At 41.1% G+C, this 19852-nt stretch overlaps 2 protein-coding genes across 20 annotated transcripts in view; one reads left to right on the top strand and one right to left on the bottom strand.

The window, feature by feature from the left end:
* Positions 1-246: 246 nt before the first annotated feature.
* Positions 247-7865, top strand: Exosc8 (exosome component 8). The gene is made up of 11 exons (XM_028873367.2): positions 247-316; positions 976-1012; positions 1166-1229; positions 1596-1669; positions 2841-2886; positions 4029-4134; positions 4222-4267; positions 5117-5213; positions 6388-6508; positions 7062-7168; positions 7481-7865. The coding sequence occupies exons 1-11, from the start codon at positions 300-302 to the stop codon at positions 7594-7596; spliced, it is 831 nt and encodes a 276-aa protein (XP_028729200.1). The 5' UTR covers positions 247-299; the 3' UTR covers positions 7597-7865.
* The window catches only part of Supt20h (SPT20 homolog, SAGA complex component), a 34169-nt gene continuing 21926 nt past the window's right edge, over positions 7610-19852 (bottom strand). For 4 of the 19 annotated variants that reach the window (XM_028873365.2, XM_037206584.1, XM_037206585.1 and 1 more), the window contains exons 19-25: positions 18744-19050; positions 18017-18168; positions 15084-15139; positions 12836-12952; positions 10423-10528; positions 8894-9030; positions 7610-8057 (exon numbers count right to left, since the gene is read on the bottom strand). In XM_028873365.2, the coding sequence (XP_028729198.1) occupies positions 7920-8057; positions 8894-9030; positions 10423-10528; positions 12836-12952; positions 15084-15139; positions 18017-18168; positions 18744-19050 (1013 nt within the window). In that variant the 3' untranslated portion in view covers positions 7610-7919. Of the gene's footprint in view, positions 8058-8893; positions 9031-10422; positions 10529-12835; positions 12953-15083; positions 15140-18016; positions 18169-18743; positions 19757-19852 lie in introns of those variants that run through there. The other 15 variants (XM_037206592.1, XM_037206593.1, XM_037206590.1 and 12 more) reach the window with 12 other exon arrangements.

Raw genomic sequence — 19852 nt, 5'->3', positions numbered from 1 at the left:
CGCGTGTGTGTGTGCGTGTGTGCACGTGCGCGTGTGTGCACGTGCGCACAGGCCCGTGGGGGTTCTGAGCCGCACCGACCCGGCCGTCCCCAACAGGCCAGGTCCTTATTCAGCTGCTCGTGGGTCTCTCGAGCTCGCCGGAGCTGGAGTTCACGCCCCGTGCCCGGGAACACGGCAGCCTCCACGGAAGGAGGAGCTTCTCTCACCCAGGACTGCTCCAAGTCCCCGGGCTGGAGACACGCCTGCAGAGGGAAGGGCGCAGGCGCGGCGGGCTGCGCAGGCGCGGCGCGGGCGGGAAGATGGCGGCCGGGTTCAAGTGAGTGGCGGCGCGCACGGAGGCGCGGGTGTGGCGCGCGGCGGCGGGCGGGGGACCCCGAGGCCTCGTGGGGCCGCGGGAGGGCTCTGCCCACGGGAGGCGCTGAGGGACAGCGCGGCCAGGGCGGCGCCGATCTCTGAACCGAGCGCCACGCCGGGAAGCAGAGTGCCGCCGTCGGAGGGACCCTGAAACCTTTGGGGGCGCCCTGAGGACGCCCCGGGCTGCCCGCGCGTGTAAACCGCAGACTCGTGTGTCTGCGAGTGCGTGCACCCGTACCTGCTGTGACTTTTGGCCGCGTGTAGTTGATGAGGCCAAAGGCAGCCGTAACTGAGAACACACTGCTCCGTGGTCCTAAGTTCCAGGGCTGCCAGCGCCTCCCACTGCAGGACTTCAGATGCTATGTTCCCTGCTTCAGAACTAGAGTCACGTGACTGACACCCAAGCTCATCCTCTTCTGAGTGTGTCGAGGGCCTTGGACTCCAGTCCTCTTGACTAGGGCGCAGTTAAGGTGCCCGATGAAGACTGGTTGCTGCTGTAAGGCCTTTTTATAAATATGGTTAAAACCTTAGAGTGTGGAGATTGGTGTCTCGGCACCACACTCTTAGCTTCATGCTCTAGGATGCACTGACTTACTTTAACATACTTTTCACATGTTTCAGAACTGTGGAACCACTGGAGTATTACAGGAGATTTCTGGTGAGTAAAGGTGATTTTGTACGTTAGGGCTTTTGATGAAAATGTCATTCATTAAGGCATAGTTATTGAATTCATTTAAATTAATAGAGCTTAATGTGTTTTCCCTTTCATACATGAAATACATGTGTAATCTATTTCCTTATAAACATTTAGAAAGAAAACTGCCGTCCTGATGGAAGAGAACTTGGTGAATTCAGAACCACAACTGTCAACATAGGTGAAGATAACTTTATTTCAGCTGATGGGACAACCTCCCCCCATCCTGTGTGCCACTTTTTGTTATAGCCAGTTCTACTATGCCTAAGGCATTTGATGATGTTAAGGTTTTTATCATTACACCACCTATGTAGTTGATCTAAATATGATTAATCAGCTCAAACTGTGAGACAGAAGAAAAGAAAAATCAAGACATCAGTCATTTAATTTCAAATCACTGACTTGAGCCTGTCAAGTTACAGAGGCAACTTAAAAGTCTAGCCAGATAACCATACAAACTAAAGCATTTATACAATAACTTTGTGGTAATTTATTTTCCTTGCTTTTTTTTAAGGCTTTTGTATAAAATCCGTGTTTCCCTTTCCAGGTTCAATCAGTACGGCGGATGGTTCTGCTCTAGTGAAGCTGGGGAACACCACAGTCATTTGTGGAGTTAAAGCAGTAGGTTCACTGTATGTCTGTTGAATTCCGGCTGAATTCCAAATTAGATTCATGCTTACAAGGTTGTAATTAATTACGGGTCAGGATTTAGAGTTGTAATCCACCCCCCAAAATTTTTTTCAACCCGTGAGTGTAACCCTTTCTAGGGCGAATAACTGAATCTCAGCACTTCATACTTTAATTAAGATGTTGGCAATATCATTTTGGGGATTAAGATTGTTCCTGGGATATCTTTTAGCCATCCATAGTTTTTAATTGTTACTCACAAGGGAACAGTAGCTGTCTGCTGGCCGCCTGCTGTTGGAGCATCTAACTAGGCACTTTCAGAATTACAGTCTCCACCCCTGCTCAGCCCATGAAGCTCAGTAGCTTCCCAGGTGTGTAAGGCTCGTAACAGTCTGATGACAAAGCCTGTGCTCTGTGATGCTACACTGAACGACTTTCCCCTTCAGGTCTATGGGCAAGCTGAAGTGGTAACTATTGGAATGCGGACCCCTTGCCAGGTTTATACTGGAAACTTAATGCCACTGTCTTCTTTGGAACTTGGGAATAGCCCCTAGGAGTAGGCAGGTACTGTTCATCTGTCGCTGTGACAGAGAAACTTATAAGGTCAAATAACTTGCCCCTAGGAATTGTGGGTCTACAGCTGACCTTGGCCTGTTATTGTTAGTTACTATACTTCTGACCAGTACTAGTTACTAAGTCTAGCCATGTTAAGTGTCACGTGATTAAATTCAGATTCAGATTGTTGATGAACGGCAGTCTGATTACAGTGCCCTTGTAAATATCCTGTGAACCACTGGGACGTGCAGTGCCTGTATCCTTGGGACCCTGCCATAACTCCTCAAGCAGCATAGATGCTAAACATGGGATTACTGGCTGAAGTGGTCTTTGGTACTGCCTCTGTAACTAATTGCTAGAATGTCTTCTTAGTTTTTTTGTTTGTTTTTGTTTTTCGAGACAGAGTTTCTCTGTGTAGCTTTGTGCCTTTCCTGGAACTCACTTGGTAGTCCAGGCTGGCCTTGAACACACAGAGATCCGTCTGGCTCTCCCTCCTGAGTGCTGGGATTAAAGGCATGCGCCACCACTGCCCAGCTTTTTGTTTGTTTGTTTGTTTGGTCTTCTAGTTTTTGAGTGGCTTCAGTGGAATACATTTCGTTTGCTTTTGTAGGAATTTGCAGCGCCACCACTAGATGCCCCTGATAAAGGATATATTGGTGAGTTAAATTGTTGTTGGTTGTTTTTCTACTATTTTGGCTTTTTTGAAGGGCCAGTCACCCAGCTCCCAAATAAATCATACAGGGAGGCTTATAGTTAATTGTAAATGCTCGGCCTTAGCTTGTCTTGTTTCTTGCCAGCTTTTCTTAACTTTTAATTATCTCATCTACGTTTTGCCTCTAGGCTTTTCCAGTTCTCTTACTTCTGAAAATCTTACTCTGTGGCTTGCTGTGCAGCTGGGTGCCTGGCCCCTGGAGTCCTCTTCCTCCTCTGGCTGCTGCTTTTGACTCCCAAATTTCTCCTATTTATCCTCCCTGCCTGCCAGCCCTGCTTATCAATCTCTCCTGCCCCACTATTGGCCGTTCAGTTCTTTATTAGACCATCCGGTGTTTTAGACAAACTAACATAGCTTCATAGTTAAACAAATGCAACATAAACAAAAGTAACACACCTTAAAATAACATTCCCCAACATTAAATGCTCTTGTAATTTTAACAAACAAATACTTGAGGAAGTTTAAAGTTAACTGTTGTAGTGAAGTGCTGATAATTGAGGTAGTGATTCCCTATATTCAGAAATAGAACAATGCCCCCTTATCCTGGAACTTTCTGCCTATTAGAAGATAACCAAGACAAGGCACATCCCATGAACTTAACTTTGCCAACCCAATATGGGTAGGTAATCTTTGCTTACACATTCAGTTGTATACATTCCAAGGGTAGTTGTAGGTGAAGGCCATCACTGTAGACTGAAATTGGTCTGCACTCAATTTAGGGTGGGCACTATTTTTGGTCTTGAATTATCTTTTCTTTGAGGTAGGAACCAACATTTAAAACTTCAATAGTTGGGTGTGAGCAAAGGACTGTTCTGCTACAGACAGGTATTTGGGGGGGGGACGACGACGACGACGACAGAAAAACTGTAAAGAACTATGATTGAAATGTAATAAACTTTTTAAGCCAAGTATAAATTTCCCTTTCCCTGAGCCTGACAATCTGAGAAAAATGTAATTCTAGCACTGCCATCTTTCCACCCGAAGCGTCTGTCCCTGGCTAGTCCCTATGCTGTACAGCAGTCCCTGTACTAGTGACCTCAGCTGTCAGGGGTGAAGTTTAGTTCACACCTGCAGTGTTTCTTTCAGTCCCTAACGTGGATCTGCCACCACTGTGTTCATCGAGGTTTCGGACTGGACCTCCTGGAGAAGAGGCCCAAGTGACCAGCCAGTTCATTGCAGATGTCATTGAAAAGTAAGCCTATTATGATAAAAATTTGCCATCATGCATTCTTAAGTGTTTTGCCTTCACATTTATTGTGTTCTTTATCATTAAATCAAGCTCACAGATAATTAAGAAAGAGGACTTATGCATTTCTCCAGGCAAGGTAAGAACAGACTGAGCTTTTATGAACTCTGAAGTGGCTGTGTGGTCTAATGTGGTAGTGGGAATGAATCAACAACCTTAAACCCTGAGATTCTAGAGTTTAGAAGAATTCTGTAAAAGTTCATTTTATTCCGTAAAATTTTCTAAATAAACCATTGCTTCATAAATTCCTTCCATGTGGGTTTTTTATTTTATTTTATTTTTTTTATTTTGATGAGTTAGACTCACATTGTGTACCCAGGCTACTTTTTACCTGCTAGTCCTCCTGCCCAGTCTCTCAAAAGCTGGGATTACAGGCTTGTGCCATTGTGTCCAACTAACAAGTAATCCATTACCTGTCTGGGAGCTAACTTTTACACTAAGGTTACACACACACACACACACACACACACACACACACACACACACACCACCTTTCCTCTTAAAACAAAAACAAAAACCTGATCTTTGATCCCTGAGATCAGGTTTTACTCATGCTGATGTTTAATGGTGAACCCATGTGTATCGTCCTACAGCGGCTTCCTTTGCTAATCATAGCGCTAACTAGCATGTAAAACCTCCATTGCACGTTAGGAGAGCAGAGATTACACCTGGCCTTTCATTTGCCAACCTAGCAGCGAGAATAAAACTGCCTCTTTGCACCTGTAGCTCTCTTTAGGAAAAAGGGCAATTTTTCACTTGTTGGTTTGCTAGTCCAAGCCCAGCTTGTGTAACCTGACCACTCTGACAGTGAAAAAAGTTAGGCCTTCAAGTCTATCTTGTTTGTCTAATCAACGTTCTATAATTCTTAGGCTTAAGGACACAGAAATTCTGTTGTCAGGTCTGATTTCTTTTGTGTGAACTGTTTTAGCTGGCTTGGGTTCTGTACTGTGACCTTATCTGCCTAGACTACGATGGAAATATTTTGGATGCCTGCACATTTGCTTTGTTAGCTGCTTTAAAAAATGGTAAGCAACCTTAATAAAACCATTTTCCTGCTAATATGGTCAGAGTCCAGCTGGTCAAACCTCTTACAGGGTGTTTCTGAGACTGAGTTATCATTTACATGATTTTTGTTTTGTGAGACAAGAGTGTCTTTTAGCCCTGGCTGGCTTTGAACTCCTAATTCTTCTACCTCAGCCTCCCAGATGCTGGCAACATTTTAAGTATGAACTACCTAGCCCAGCTTGTGCTCCTAAGTTAGTTCACTTTACAGGGTTTTGTAAAAATGGACTTCCTAGTTTTTTATTCTGTAGCCTTTAGAATTGTTGTGTCTCCACTTGTAGTCATTAGGGCAGCAGTCCTTCCCAGAATCACAGGATTCTCACTACAGTCCACATGGTTCATGCAGACTGACCATTAAATATCACCTGATAGTGATCTCGATGTCTTTATTTCACTTGTGCATATTCCAGGTCATTCTACATTGCTGAATTGATAATAAAACTAAACCAGGCATGGTTGTCCATGCCTGTGATCTCAGAACACAGTGGGTGAGGATGGCAGTTTGAGGCCAGATCAGACTACAAAACAGGATCCTGTCTATAAAAAACATCCAACTTAGAGTGGAAGATAGTTAATAGTGGTGTTAGTGTAGTCCTAGTTAACCTGCATCCAGCCTGCTTCCTCTGTAATAAAATGGTACTGAAGAGCAGTACTTGCTTCTTTAGGAGGGTAGCTGACCAAATGAGTGTTATAAAATGGCTATTTCTAGTCCAGAGACGCTAGCGACAGTGGCAGAGGCACACGCCTTCAATCTCAGCACTTGAGAGGAAAGGCAGGGGCATTTCTGAGCTTGAGGCCAGCCTGGTCTACAGAGCGAGTCCTAAGACAGACAGGGCTATACAGAGAAACCCTGTCTTGGGGAAAATAAAAAACCAAAACAGCTTGGCTGGAACATAAGATGTTCTGAAAAGCGTTTTCCTCTACCATATTTACCTCAACTGTTATGAGATATTTAAACAAAACTATACTGATACCAGGTGAGTAGCACACAACTCTTAGTCCCAGAGTGAGTTCCAAGCTAGATGGGCTACATAGTGAGATCCTGTCAAATCAGGAACTGTTCTGGATAAGCTAAACAGGGAAAAGTTAAGAAAGCATTGAAACACTCACTTTATATGTTTACTTGCCTTTTTCTAGTACAGTTGCCCGAAGTTACTATAAACGAAGAAACTGCTTTGGCAGAAGTTAATTTAAAGAAGAAAAGTTATTTGAATGTTAGAACAAACCCAGTTGCAACTTCCTTTGCTGTGTTTGATGAGTAAGTTAATGGCTTGTTACTTAGCTGTCTTTATGAATATTGAACATCATTGTTCATCAACATCAATTGACATAAGGAATGTCCTCAGCTGACCACCAGCCCTACTTTGTCATGGACATCTTGGTCCTGCCCTGCATTTCCTTCAGTCAGAGCTGCCATCTGCAGGGCATCCTGATGTACAGGACCAATTCTGTGCTCCCTCACTTGCCCCTGCACTTCTTTACCCTTTTGGTGACAGGGGCTGTATGGGGCCTCTTCACACTAGGCAAGTGCTTCATTGCTGAGCTATGTTCCTAGCTACTCCTCTAGCATCCTCTGAAACTCTTCAGTATTTGCTGCAGAACCTAAAATGTTCCCAAGCTGAAGGGCAAGGAGTTCACAAATACTGGGCTGCAGGGTGCTGCCACTCTGGCTTCCTCCAGTTCTGGATTAGCTCTTCCATAGGCTGAAATCAAAGCAGGTCTTTCAGTACTGTTTGAAATCAGTCTCTTCCTAAAATTGGTACTACCTCCCACAATGCACATTTTTTTTAAACACTTTTTTTTTAATGTAGCACTTTGCTGATAGTTGATCCTACTGGAGAGGAGGAACACCTATCAACAGGAACCTTAACAATAGTAATGGATGAGGAAGGCAAGCTGTGTTGTCTTCACAAGCCAGGTATGTTGTTTCCACAGCAGCTTTAAACACTGTGGTGGGGAGCAGGTGGGGAGTAGTTGGGGTGTCAAGTGGAATGTGGGATGTTTGACTGTTTTGCTAATTTAAGTTTATTGGGCATCTTTGCTGTCTCAGTGTTGTATATCATTCTTAAACTTTGAACATATTTGTCTTGTGGAGTCTTCCTAAACTACCCTGCAATCTTGAGATCATACCACTTGATTTAGATGATGTCTGACTTAAAGGCAAACATTTGACATGATGTTCAATATTCATAAAAGAACAGGAACACTGAAAACTGGCATAATTTTCCAGGTGGGAGTGGACTTACCGGAGCTAAACTTCAGGACTGCATGAGTCGGGCAGTTACGAGACACAAAGAAGTGAACAAGCTACTAGATGAAGTAATTCAGAGTATGAAACACAAATGAACAGCCACCACGATTGCAAACCAGCTGTAAAAACTGTATTTGTTACACTGTGCAGGTTTTTTATACTAAATAAATACCAACTACATTCCTTTGAAAGATATTTCTATAGTTCTTAGGTTATTTCTGTAGATGGTATATACAGGAAAACATTTAACCCATGAAAGAATCACAAGGTTGTGCTTTTGTATAAAGTATGCATATCTATCAATGTAAAATACTGACATCTTAGGGGAAAAAAATGAAGTAGAAATACAATTCTTTTTGTTCAATGGCCTTGTGTTTGTAAAAAAAAAAAAAAAAAGAGAGAAAAGAAGAACTCTTGCTCAGAATTTTGGAGTGGTTGGCATGCCTCTCTTCACTTTACTCTTTGACTGACCACCTGGATGCCGGTGACGATGTAGCTGCGCTGTTTGTGCGGCTGCTGCTGCCATAGCCATCTGATGTTGCAAGAATCGCAACTGCTGCAAAAGGGAGGGAAAAAAAATCACGTTATGCTAAATGCACAAGTGTGCCAAGGTGCTTCCCCAAACAGGACAGTGATGAAAACAAGCCGGAGAGGAGAAAGCATGGGGTAACAAAGGTACTTCCCCAAACAGACAGTGCAGGAGCTTGCTGAGAGCTTTAAATACAATTGTTGAAAGCATCACATCTGTTACTTAGCCCTGGCAGTCATACTGCAGTAATGCAGCAACTTCAGTTACCATTTTGTTGTATAATGATAATTCATAGCAAAATAAACCAACTATCAAGAGTCGATCATATGTTGACACCCTTTCCTAAAATATGTAACAGTTTTCTAAACATGTATGACATTTACTAACAGGAACATCCCCACAGTACAGAATCATAAAGTTAATACTTGGCACTTAAAACTATTTCAAAATACAATGCACATTAACGAGGTGTCGGGGAGTGTATCACCAAGACCTTAAAAAGGATTTAAAACATGCATTTTTTATTTTTTTTGGTTTTTTGAGACAGAGTTTATCTGTGTAGCTTTGCGCCTTTCCTGGAACTCACTCTGTAGCCCAGGCTGGCCTCGAATTCACAGAGATCTTCCTACCTCTGCTTCTGGAGTGCTGGGATTAAAGGCGTGCACCACCGCTCGGCTAAAGCATGCATTGTTATAAAACACACTCAGTGCTCCAAGCTGCCTGGCATGTCAGACTTCTAAATAAACTAAGTTACTGACCAATTGCTTTAGCCTTAACAGACAGGAAAGTACCCCTCCTGCAAGGCAGCGTACAGTACTTTTGGAACTCAGGTCTTAATTAATCAAGTGAAGCTGCTGGATTACTTGAATCTGCTGCTGCTGCTGTTGCTGCTGCTGCTGCTGCTGCTGTTGCTGCTGCTGCAAGGCAGAAGAGAGCTGGAGTCTCTGCTGAGGGAGGCTTTGCTCAGGTCTGTTCTCAGCAGAGCTGAGCTGAGACAACACTACAGGAGAGGGGAAAGCAGGCCAGTCAAAAAGTTTGAAGGCGACCAGGGTTAGAGAATGAGAACCTTAAGTATCAAATCATACATATTTCAGAATAAATGTAGTCTCCTGCTAATTGAGGGTATCACTGATTCCAGAACATTCTGGCCATAGGGAAAGGAGTACACAGACTAAGGTACTGCATTCCCTCCTCCTCCTCTTTCTTTTTTTGAGACAAGAGTCTTATCCCAGACTGGCTTCAGAACTCACTATGTAGACAGAAGAGGTTAACCCGGAACTCCTGATTCTCTTTTCTCCACCTGCAGAACGCTTTGGTTATAGGTTTGTGCCACTGTAACCAGTGTTCTGCAGTTCTACTGAAGCACTCTAGTACCTCAGCTATATCCTGCCTCCATGGCATCCTCTCTGCATCCCCATGGAACTTGATACTGGACCTTGATCTGGAAGCCACCATGATGTGAAATAGTAAGATCTTTTAAAATACAACATCCAGTGAGCACACAGAGGTGAACTAAGATTTGCAGCTGATGGGGCCGTGCCAATCATTCAACATTCTCAAGTATTGGTGAAAAGGCTGATCTGGCCTAAGTGACTGCAGTTTGTTTGAAACTAGACAAATTCTCATGATCTGTCTACAATTCTTTTCACAAATTTACTATGGCTATTTTAGAAAAATTGTAACTTGTGTAGTAAAGGTACATTAGTTACAAATCTGCATTTGGAATTTCACTAATTCTGAATTATAGCTCTATGGAAGAATTATTTTCCTCCTCCTAAGGGACATCTAAATTTGACAACTGGCAGTTACAGAAACCTAAAGGCACAGTCAGTGCACAGGGACAATTGACAGAATCCTCAAATTCCATTGTAATTTTGTTAATTTATTTTTAAGAAAAATCTAGCATGTGGCTTATTCAAATGTGAAGTCATAATTCAACAAATATTACCTTTTGTTTACTATTTCCTACTGAAAGTTGGAGCATTCAAGTTAGTTTCATTTTTATAAACAAGCAGCTCACAGAAGTTTTGCTAATTATGCAGATTTAATTCATACAACTACAAACTGAGACAAATTATACTATCTAGGAAAATGTGGTCCCAGATAATTAAGAAAACATCCACTTGCAGTGCAGACACTGAAAACTGCTTTGGTAGAATGTGTCAAAGTTTGCCAGTTAACCAATATAAAGAGAACACATTATGTGTATGAGTCAAAGCTTTCACAATCAACTGTCAAAGTAATTTTGAAAGGAAAAACTCTTGGCCAGCTGTTTGTTAATCTAATAGTTCACAGATAAAATGCTTCAGATTTTTCTCATTACTGCTTGCAAGGAAGAAAAGGGAAATAATTTACACAGTGAGGTCTCAATAGGAGTCAGGCTAATACCTACCAGCTGCCGGTGATTGTGTAAAGCCGCCTAATCCAGTAAGATTAACAACAGCAGCTTGTTGAGCAGTTAAGGCCTGTTCTTGAGCAGTTAAACTTTGTTCAGAACCCTGAATTTAAAAAAGAAAAAAAAATTAGCAAGTGACTTGTGCAAAAAGAACAAAATAATTTCAGCCAGTGAAAAGACAGCTTTTATTTGATGTCTGAGGAAGAATAAACAGTAGCTTAGGTTTCATATAAATATAAATTATGAACACATATAGAAGTAGCAAGAATGGAACCCAATCTTTGGAATGAACAACAACAACAAAAAAAACACCCTAAAATAAAAACCTCCAGAACAGTGCTATTGTAAAACAAAAGAAAAACTCAACAATGTAAAAAAATCAATTCACTGGATACAATTTGTTTCCTAAAATGACCCACAAAGACTAAATATCACAAATAGAATGAGATATTTACCAACAAGCTAGAATAGTGACTAAAAACCATAAATAAAAAAATAATATCAACTAATAAAGCAGCCAGGAAAAAATGAAATAGGAAAAGGTATACAATCTTAGTAGTAATCAAAGGAAGCAAAAAAAGATATAGAGGGTCATTTACTAATTATAGAGGTCAATTGGATCATAATGATCTTAAGTGTCTCAACCTAAAGATACAACTTCAAACCTAACCTTCAAAGCTGGCTGTGCTGGTCCAATCAGCCAGGCAGACTCTCAACTCATTCTCATTTTGGATAGCTGCTACTCAAAACAAAACTGGCTTAAACAGGAAGTGCAGTGATAGAGTGCATGCCCAGCCTGCAAGAGGCACTGAGTTTGATCCCTACCCCAAGAAATGGGAAAATAAACAGGAAACCCAAGAGTGGAAGTTAACAAGCCATCAGCAAGGATTTGGACAGACTGCCCCTTGTCCACAGTGCTGATCGGAATGTAAAACAATGCAGTACTGCAGTAGAAAACAGTGAGTGGTCTCAGGAAAGTAAGCATTCCTGTAAGACCCAGTAAGTTCTTGACACATCCAAGTGAATGATCTGTCTGATGTGACAGTAAGAGACAAAAAAGGACACATGGACCATGATTCCATCTCCCTGCATGAGGCACTGTGTTTTACCATCAAAAACACAGCACAATGGCAGCTGCCAGTATTTGGACTGAGGAAGTTATCAGCTGTTAATAAAGTTTCAATTTTGCAAGATGAAAAATGCTTTGTGCAATAGTGTGAATGTACTCAGTACTACTAAAATGTACACTTAAATGGCAAACAGCAGGCACAGTCAGTCGTGTCGTCCGTGTCTCCCCCCCCCCCCCCCCCCCCCCCCCCCCCCCCAGTCATCCCAGGGTGCTGGAGCAAAAGGAACGCTGAGTTCCCAAAAAGCTCCAACAGTAAACTTCCGGTGAAGGCACTTTTCCCCAAGGTTGATCACAGAACCCAACAGTGGAAGGACAGAACCTACACCTACTCTACCAGTCCTCTGGCCTCATGTGCACCATCGCCCACGCACAGACATAAGGAAAATAAAATTTGTTTTTAAAAAGTGAAAGAAACAGCCGGGCGGTGGTGGTGGTGGTGGTGGTGGTGGTGGTGGTGGTGGTGGTGGTGGTGGTGGTGCAGGTGGTGCATGCCTTTAATCCCAGCACTCGGGAGGCAGAGCCAGGCGGATCTCTGTGAGTTCGAGGAAGGCACAAAGCTACACAGAGAAACCCTGTCTCGAAAAACCAAAAAAAAAAAAAAAAAAAAAAAAGTGAAAGAAACAAAATACAAAATGAGAAATCTTATCAGTGAAGCAAAACCGTAATGTGCTAATATAGAAAAAGTTTTCAATGTGTCCTCTCTGAGAAACCTACTAGAAGATAAGGTTCATCCACTGAAGGCCTGAAGGAGTGATGTCCAGGAAGGCTGATGGGTAGTTTTAGCATCAGCTGAGACACTCAAAGTGGGAGGCAGGAATAAGTATGCTGAGTTTCCCAAATGATTCTACAGAACAGCCGAAGTCCAGAAACACTTGTCCCTTTCTCTAAGACTTCAGTTTATCTGATTATACCCTGACTGGCAGGGTGTAATATCTGCTTCTGTCTGTGTTCCCACTGCCCAACACTACCAGACAACACAGACAGATCCACTGCAACAGCAATCAGTTTCTACAAACAAGATGACAGGCTGGTCAGAAAAGACATAGTGAGGAGGGGTTACCTGCCACTGCCATTCACTGTCTGGCTATTTGATACTTGGCAAGATGGAGACCTCCATTCAAAGCAGTTATGATTAGAATAACTGGCAGCTACTGGTGTTGATAAAGAGTAACAACATAGGAACTATTTCTTCCAACAAATTAAAAGTGGAAACGTATGATAAACATGTCCTAAGTTCTACAGTGAAAATGCACATACACAAAAAGGCTAAAAATCCAATACCTGCTCCTCTGGCTGTTGGGGACTGGAAGCTGTAGGCTGCTGAGGTTGTACAAACTGAGGGGGCTGTGACTGCTGTTGTTGCTGCTGAGTGTTAAACATGAGTGAATCACCAGGAAGCTATTCAGAATTTAAACAACAATTAGCTACCTTCCCATCGTTTTCATGTGAAATATTTACACTTCCTTACAAATATTCATGGGGAATTAGCTAGGAGTCAAGCACTCTTCTAGGCTCTGAGGAAACAGATGAAGACAGAGCAAGAGAAGGCCTGTAGATGGAACTCAGTGGCTGCTGGGCCAGCTTCTAGCACCTCCACACACAACCACACAGAAGCAAAACAAAACAAGCTGCCTGCCCTTAATCAGGCTATACCCAGAAATTATTTTTAAGTCCTACTGCTTTTTGGTCCCCCCAATATTATTTTCAAATATAAATTTCCCACTTCAAGTTAATAGCTAGCTATCCAAATTTACAGTTTTTAAACATTTGTCATTCTTATGCCATCAGTACAAAAGATCATTACATATGGTAAGAAACTGAGCAAACTAACCGGGCATCATGACACACTGTAGTGCCTATATACCTAACTCGTGGCAGGCAGAGACAAGAGAAGAGAGAGTTCAAAGCCAACCTGAGCTTCACAAGCTGTCCTCTTCAAAAATCAAAAGGGTATGATTCAGAAACGTGTGTAAGACAACCCATCCCCCAAATGTGTTCTAGTCTTTTGGCAATAATCCTAAAAGTTACCACTTTAATATAACAGGATGAGGAATTCTAGGGTTGATAAAGTGCTTTACTGGGAAGACCATAAGTTGGTCTTATTCTGAATCCAAATTAAATTAAAAAGGCAATCCTTTGGTTGAGAAAACTAAACCCACTAAATCTGATATAGTCCAGGCTCAGTATTTCTTCTTCCCTAGTAGACAAGGTGGCTTTGTCCTCATTCCTTTTTATCTGTCCTAAGACTTCTCAAGGCATATGTTAACATGAAGGAAAGTAATTCTAATTAAAGCAGTATGATCTCTAGCTGTGCCCACATTACCAGTGCACAGCTCTGCAACTGGTCTGCATATACTGACAGCATATTTATATCATATACAGAAACAGTTCTAGTTCGATGCAGACTTTAGTTATGACTACATATGAGGTTGGCTGATCTGTCAGGTATTGCTATTTCCCAATAATCCACAGCTCTGCATTATCATCAGATCTTTATCTTCAAGTCTACCTTTAAGTTCTCTGTAGACAACTATTTTCCAAATTACTAGCTTAACATATGACTGTTAAAGGACGCTGGGGAAAAGAGTAGGCCAATTTGAGGGTAATAGCAGAAAAGCACAAAAGAAGTATCAAACATCCAATAGTATATACAGTCTACATTTTAAAGTCCTGCTCCCACTGAAAGTAGAGGGGACACTGTGTGGAGGAAGAAAGGGACCAGTGTGGAAGGAGTAGGGAAGGAAGATGGGTGAATACAAGTAAGGAAAAGGACACGTTAGAATGAAGCCCATTCATTCTTTATGTGCTAACCAAAAGAACTGCACATCAAGAAGGGGGAGTGAAACAATAGGGAAATGGGATAAGTAAGTAGGAGCAGACAGAGGGACCAGGAAGTAAAGGACCTAGCACGGGACCCAGAGTGCTCTAGTTTTTAGTCCTCTTCTCCTCCCTCATGCATTGCTAGTCTTCAACCTAAGGCCTTCCTTGACCATATGAAGCAGGTGTTCTAACACTCAGGCTCCATTTTCTATCTCTTTAGAGTACAGTGACATTATAATGGAAAAAAGGGAAGGCCTCATCATTAGGTATATTTTAGACACACCTAACATTTACAGAATGTCTAGTAGTTATCTACTATTATATTAAGAAAGCATAATCTTCCTTGGGGGAAATAATGCATACCTAAGATCTGAAACCTCCAAGCATAAAAACTCATGGTGAGCTAACAGCACATGTATGTCTACAAGTGTTCCTACTGCCACTATTGCAGGCTGGTGCTTTTCCAGGACCTCCTCATTGGGGCAGCTAGCTCTTGATTAGACAGGGAGTAAAGCCACTGAAAGCTGCATCTATAGAATATTCATTTTTTTTTTTTTTTACACTTAACTACATACAGGTAGCAACACACATACTCTTAGAAGATTCCAGATAGACCTTAAGTTTTCATATGCTGACATGTATAAATATACATTGTTTTTTAAAAAACAAAATACAAAAATTTAAGTAAAAAGTACTGTTTCATGTTTACCTGGAGTAGATTTAAAGGCCTGAGATTTGAAGTATTTTTTAAACCAAATGGGATACCTGTTAAATAAAAGTAATGGTTATAAATGGAACTGAAAGTATTACAAATAAAAATTTATACTTCAACATGTGAAAATACATCATTGTCCTTTCTCCAAATGATTTACACATAATTTGAAAACCTTTTTAACAACAAAAGATCGGTTTCATTATTTACCAATATTGACACCTTATTCAAAGATGTGTAATACTAGATATAAACTATTTTCCACATTTCAAAGACTTCTTCGTTTCTCTTACTGTTGAAGAAAGTCATCTAGAATTACCTATACATCATGAAGGTAACAAAACTACTACCATTGTGCAAGCACATTTTAACTGCCACCTGTTTACATTCCTCAGGTACATATAATAAATACTAAATTTTGCATTCCAAATACCAATCACCAAAATGTTAAATGAACACTGACTTTTGTAAAGATAAAAACCAAAGTTAGGATATAATGGTCTATTAATTTCACATTTAAAGAAAAACAAAACAAAATGAACTACCAGCAAGATGGCTCAGTGGGTAATAACAGTGGCCGTGAAGCCCTGGTGACCTGAGTTCAACCCCAGGATCCACACGGTGAAGACCAGAACACGTGCCTGCAGGTTGTCCTCAGACTCAGAACCTGAGCCACAGTGTGCTCACACATGCAGACAGAAGAAAACACTCTTGGCAGACTGTATAGCTACAGTTTTTTGACCTTGGCCTCAAAGTATGTGCAAATTAGCCAGCATGGTAGTGCACACCTTTCAATTTAGCACTCAGGAGGAAGAGGTAGAGGATCTCTGAGTTCAAAGCTAGCCTGATCTACATAATGAGTTCTAAACAAGCCAGACCTAGTGAGACCCTGTCTCAAAAAACATCCCCCCCCCACAATAAAAGCATGTGCAAATTTTGTTCACATCAATCTGAATATAGATTAAAAATTATTTAGTCTAGGTACAGCGGTTTGCACCTCTAATCCCAACATTTGGGAGGAAGAAGTGGGAAGATCTTAAAAATGTCTACTGAGTGAGTTCCAGGACAGGCTCCAAAGCTACAGAGAAACCCTGTCTCAACACACACACACACACACACACACACCCCAAAAAAATTAACACAAGATATATGTTGTCCTCTATCAGATATTATTTGCAAAAAGAGATGTAGAAAATTGGTATGCGATGTCATTGAAGGCTTGTACAAGAAATTGAGAAAGTCTCAGATGTGTCCCATTCAGGAAATAGTCCCTGAGGAGAAATGGCTTGAACTATCAGTGCCTGGCATCCCACTTAGTGCCTCACTGTGGCAGAGCATACAAAGGAACATAACCCCTGTATGCAGCTCTCCAGCTTATCAAAGGCACTGGTAGACTTCCTCTTTCTCCTAAGTCAAGTCAAGTCAAGTCAGAATGCAGAGGACACTAAGACTGGTGAAAGAATGAAGCAGCTTCTCTCTAAGGACAGCAATGGAGCAATGTAAACCTAGTACCCTAGGAGTTCCATACACATGGTTACTTCTCATCAAAGTAAGCACAACTAGAATTAGAAAACAACAACATATATTCTACTTTCTATGCTTTTTCCATAACTGAGAAATCTTTTGGTCAGTTTATTTTTGAGCTGCTCACCCACTCCCACCACTGGTAAGAAAAGGAATTGGTCCCAGGCATTACAACACAGCCATTAAAGGGCATCACAACCAGCACACTTGTTCCCACTGCTTTGGGCCACATGGTAATACAGCTATCTAAGACCTGCTACTACTACAACAGATAGCAACATGAATATTCCTAATGGCACTGGTACAATGTAAATACTTTTTGACAGGTATTTATTCTCTTATGAGAAAAATTATTATTATTTCTATTACCACTTTATTTCTGGGTAAAAAAAGCAACTTCCAAGATTACACAAATAAGAATCTAGGCTTTCAGCTGTCATGCTAAAAATGGTAGAACACATATTTTTATTGTTTTCTCTGGACCATTACTACTGACAAGAATACGGTTACTAAAACCAATTTCATTATTTATTATGCAAACAGAAAGTATAATATGCACAGACTTATAGATTTAACAGGTTTCTTCCCAGAAGCTGTTTGCTAAGTGGAGATAATTCAGATATCAGAACTAAAAAAGGCTTTTCAACTATCTGAGAAATAAAACTATGAAAAAACAACATTTAATGCTTTTAGTAATATACTTAAAATAACAGTTTTTAAGGCTGGGTATGGGAGCACACACCAGTTATCCTAGCTCTGGGAGGTGGAAGCAGGAAAATCAGTTGAAGGCTACTCTTAGGACATACCAAAGGGGAGGCCAATTTTTTGAGACCTTGTGTTTAAGATGTGTTACATTTGTTTAGTCTGTGAAATATTTGTTTAATAATGCAAAGATGTGTTGCATTCTTTTATGTTGTATTTGTTTAACTCTGTGAAGATGTGCTATGCTACCTATCTAAAACACCTGATTAGTCTAATAAAGAGCTGAACAGCCAATAGCAAGCCAGGTGAAAAAATAGGTGGGGCTGGCAGGCAGAGAGAATAAATAGGAGGAGAAATCTGGGAGGAGGAGATCAGGGGCCAGCCACCCAGTTACACAGCAAACCACAGAGTAAGAAGTAAAGAAAGATACACAGAAATAGAGAAAGATAAAAGATGGGAGGCAAAAGGTAGACAGGATAATTTATGTTAAGAAAAGCTGGCTAGAAACAAGCCAAGCTAAGGCCAGGCATTTGTAAGTAAGAATAAGACTGTGTGTGTTTATTTGGGAGCTGGGTAGTGGGTCCCCCAAAGACCAAAGAGTAAAAAACCAACAAACACCCTGTCTTTAAAAAAAATATTAAAAAAACAAAACACAAAAAAACCCCAAGATAAATGAAAGACTTTCACATGTACTTTATTCTAACCTGACTGAGAAGTTGCCTGCATTACACTGGGCAGTGCATTTGTTAAGAGACTTCCTGATGGAAGAAGGCTGCCACACATGTTTTTTCCTGCAGGAGTTACAGCGTCACAGCTCAGCATGGAGTTTGAGCCACTCTTCAGAGCATGGGCTCCACTGCAGGGTAAGGGACAGAGCATTACACACTATGAAAGCAAAGACGGCATCACAATTCTTTAGATTAAAAACTATAAAATAAGTTCTGTCTTAAAAGCTAATTCCTAGGGCAAGTAAGATGGCTCAGCAGGCACTTGACACTGAGCCTGAAGGTGCAGATGGTGGAAAAACAACCCAAACCTGCAAGTCCTCTTCTGAGCTCTACATAGGCACTGTGTCACCTCCCCCCGCCCCCAAAAAAAAATGTAATACAAATTTTTAATTTTCATTTCTAGGCCCAGTTTCATTTTAGTGCTTAAGTGTGACAAGGCTGGCTTAGGTAATGAGCATATCCTTAGATATTTCAGAGTGAGGAGAAGCAAAGCTCTGCCCAAGTGATTCAAAGACAGCAGCAACAGGAAAGACAAAATCTGGGCAACTGTGAAATACATCTTTGTATAGGTAATAGGTTTGTTACTAAAATGATACCATTCAATTAAGCAGCTCCAAACTATATCAAAATACCATCTTTCAGCGTAATGTGCAACTTGTTCTTAATCTCACAAATAAAAACGTCTTTAACATTGTCAACTTACCCAGCAGAGCTCACTACACCGATGGAGTTAAGCCCAGCAGAGTCTGCCATGACCGGAGAGACCGTGCTTCCTGTTGTTATAGATGTTACCATGGTAGAAAGAGGAATGGTTGTCACAGGCATTGCCTGGCTCAGAGCCCTTTGCTGCTGAGCAAACTGAGTGAACAAAGTGGGCTGAGGGGTGAAGCCTGAATCTTGGGGAGATGGGGTGGCTGAAGGGGTACTAGGAGTTGAGTTCTGAGCATCAGGAGGGTGTGGGGCCGATGAAGGGGTTGGTGTAGGAGTAGATGGCTTAGGAGTTCCAGATCCTGCTCATTGAGAAAAATAAAAATTGCTAGTTTGTTATAAATGGCCGGTCCTTTTAAAATAAGGTTAATGGAATCTTACTTAGCACTGACAAATTTGTTCCAATTTTTTAAAAGCAGTGAACTGCAAGTGTTAACAATCTATAAGATCCACGAGTGTTGCTACACTCAATTACAATTAAGGATGCAGTATATCACCTAAAAACCCCACTCCAGATGCTATCACAGTAACAGTGGAAATACACTTACACGCTACCACAACACCACTGAAAAGTTAGTCTCCTACATGCTGTCTTTTGCCTACAAAGTTGAAACTGAATTTAAGTTAATTTTTGTTATTTATGATTTTAATAATTCAAGACTTCTTTTAAAAATACTGCTTATTTAGTTTAACTGTCTGAGATAAAATGAACATTTTTAGTAAGCTACACAAAGTTATCAATTATATTTAGCACCGAGATATACCTATTTAATTCCCAACATATCAAGTTTACCCTGACAAACAAATTTACAAGGAGTAAAGCAAGTACTTTATAGATAATACTGCATCTTTAACAGTAACTGTGTACTTCTGTTTAAATGTAGAATGTATAGAAAATCTGTTGTGAATGAAGTATGCACAGTTTATCAACTTTAAAAAAATAAAAAAAATGAAACCAAAAAAATAAAGCAAAAGCTCTTGAGGTGTTTCCTTTTTAGCTTTCATGTCCTGCAGAAAGAAAGGAGAGAGATGTGAATGTCCAGAAGCTGTCACTCCACCCTGACTTAACACAACTGTGTGCAGCAGCAGATCACCACAATCCAT

This window comes from Peromyscus leucopus, chromosome 6 (genome assembly GCF_004664715.2).
Source record: "Peromyscus leucopus breed LL Stock chromosome 6, UCI_PerLeu_2.1, whole genome shotgun sequence".
Taxonomy (NCBI): Eukaryota; Metazoa; Chordata; class Mammalia; order Rodentia; family Cricetidae; genus Peromyscus; species Peromyscus leucopus.
Note: the sequence above shows the minus strand (reverse complement) of the source record. Positions and strands in the feature narration are given on the sequence as shown.

Bases quoted from the DNA above. Each gene is read 5' to 3' on its own strand.
- Exosc8 (XM_028873367.2), top strand. The intron at 2,887-4,028 runs GTGAGTTAAATT...TGTTTCTTTCAG, and splicing joins CCCTGATAAAGGATATATTG to TCCCTAACGTGGATCTGCCA. The intron at 6,509-7,061 runs GTAAGTTAATGG...TTTTTAATGTAG, and splicing joins TCCTTTGCTGTGTTTGATGA to CACTTTGCTGATAGTTGATC.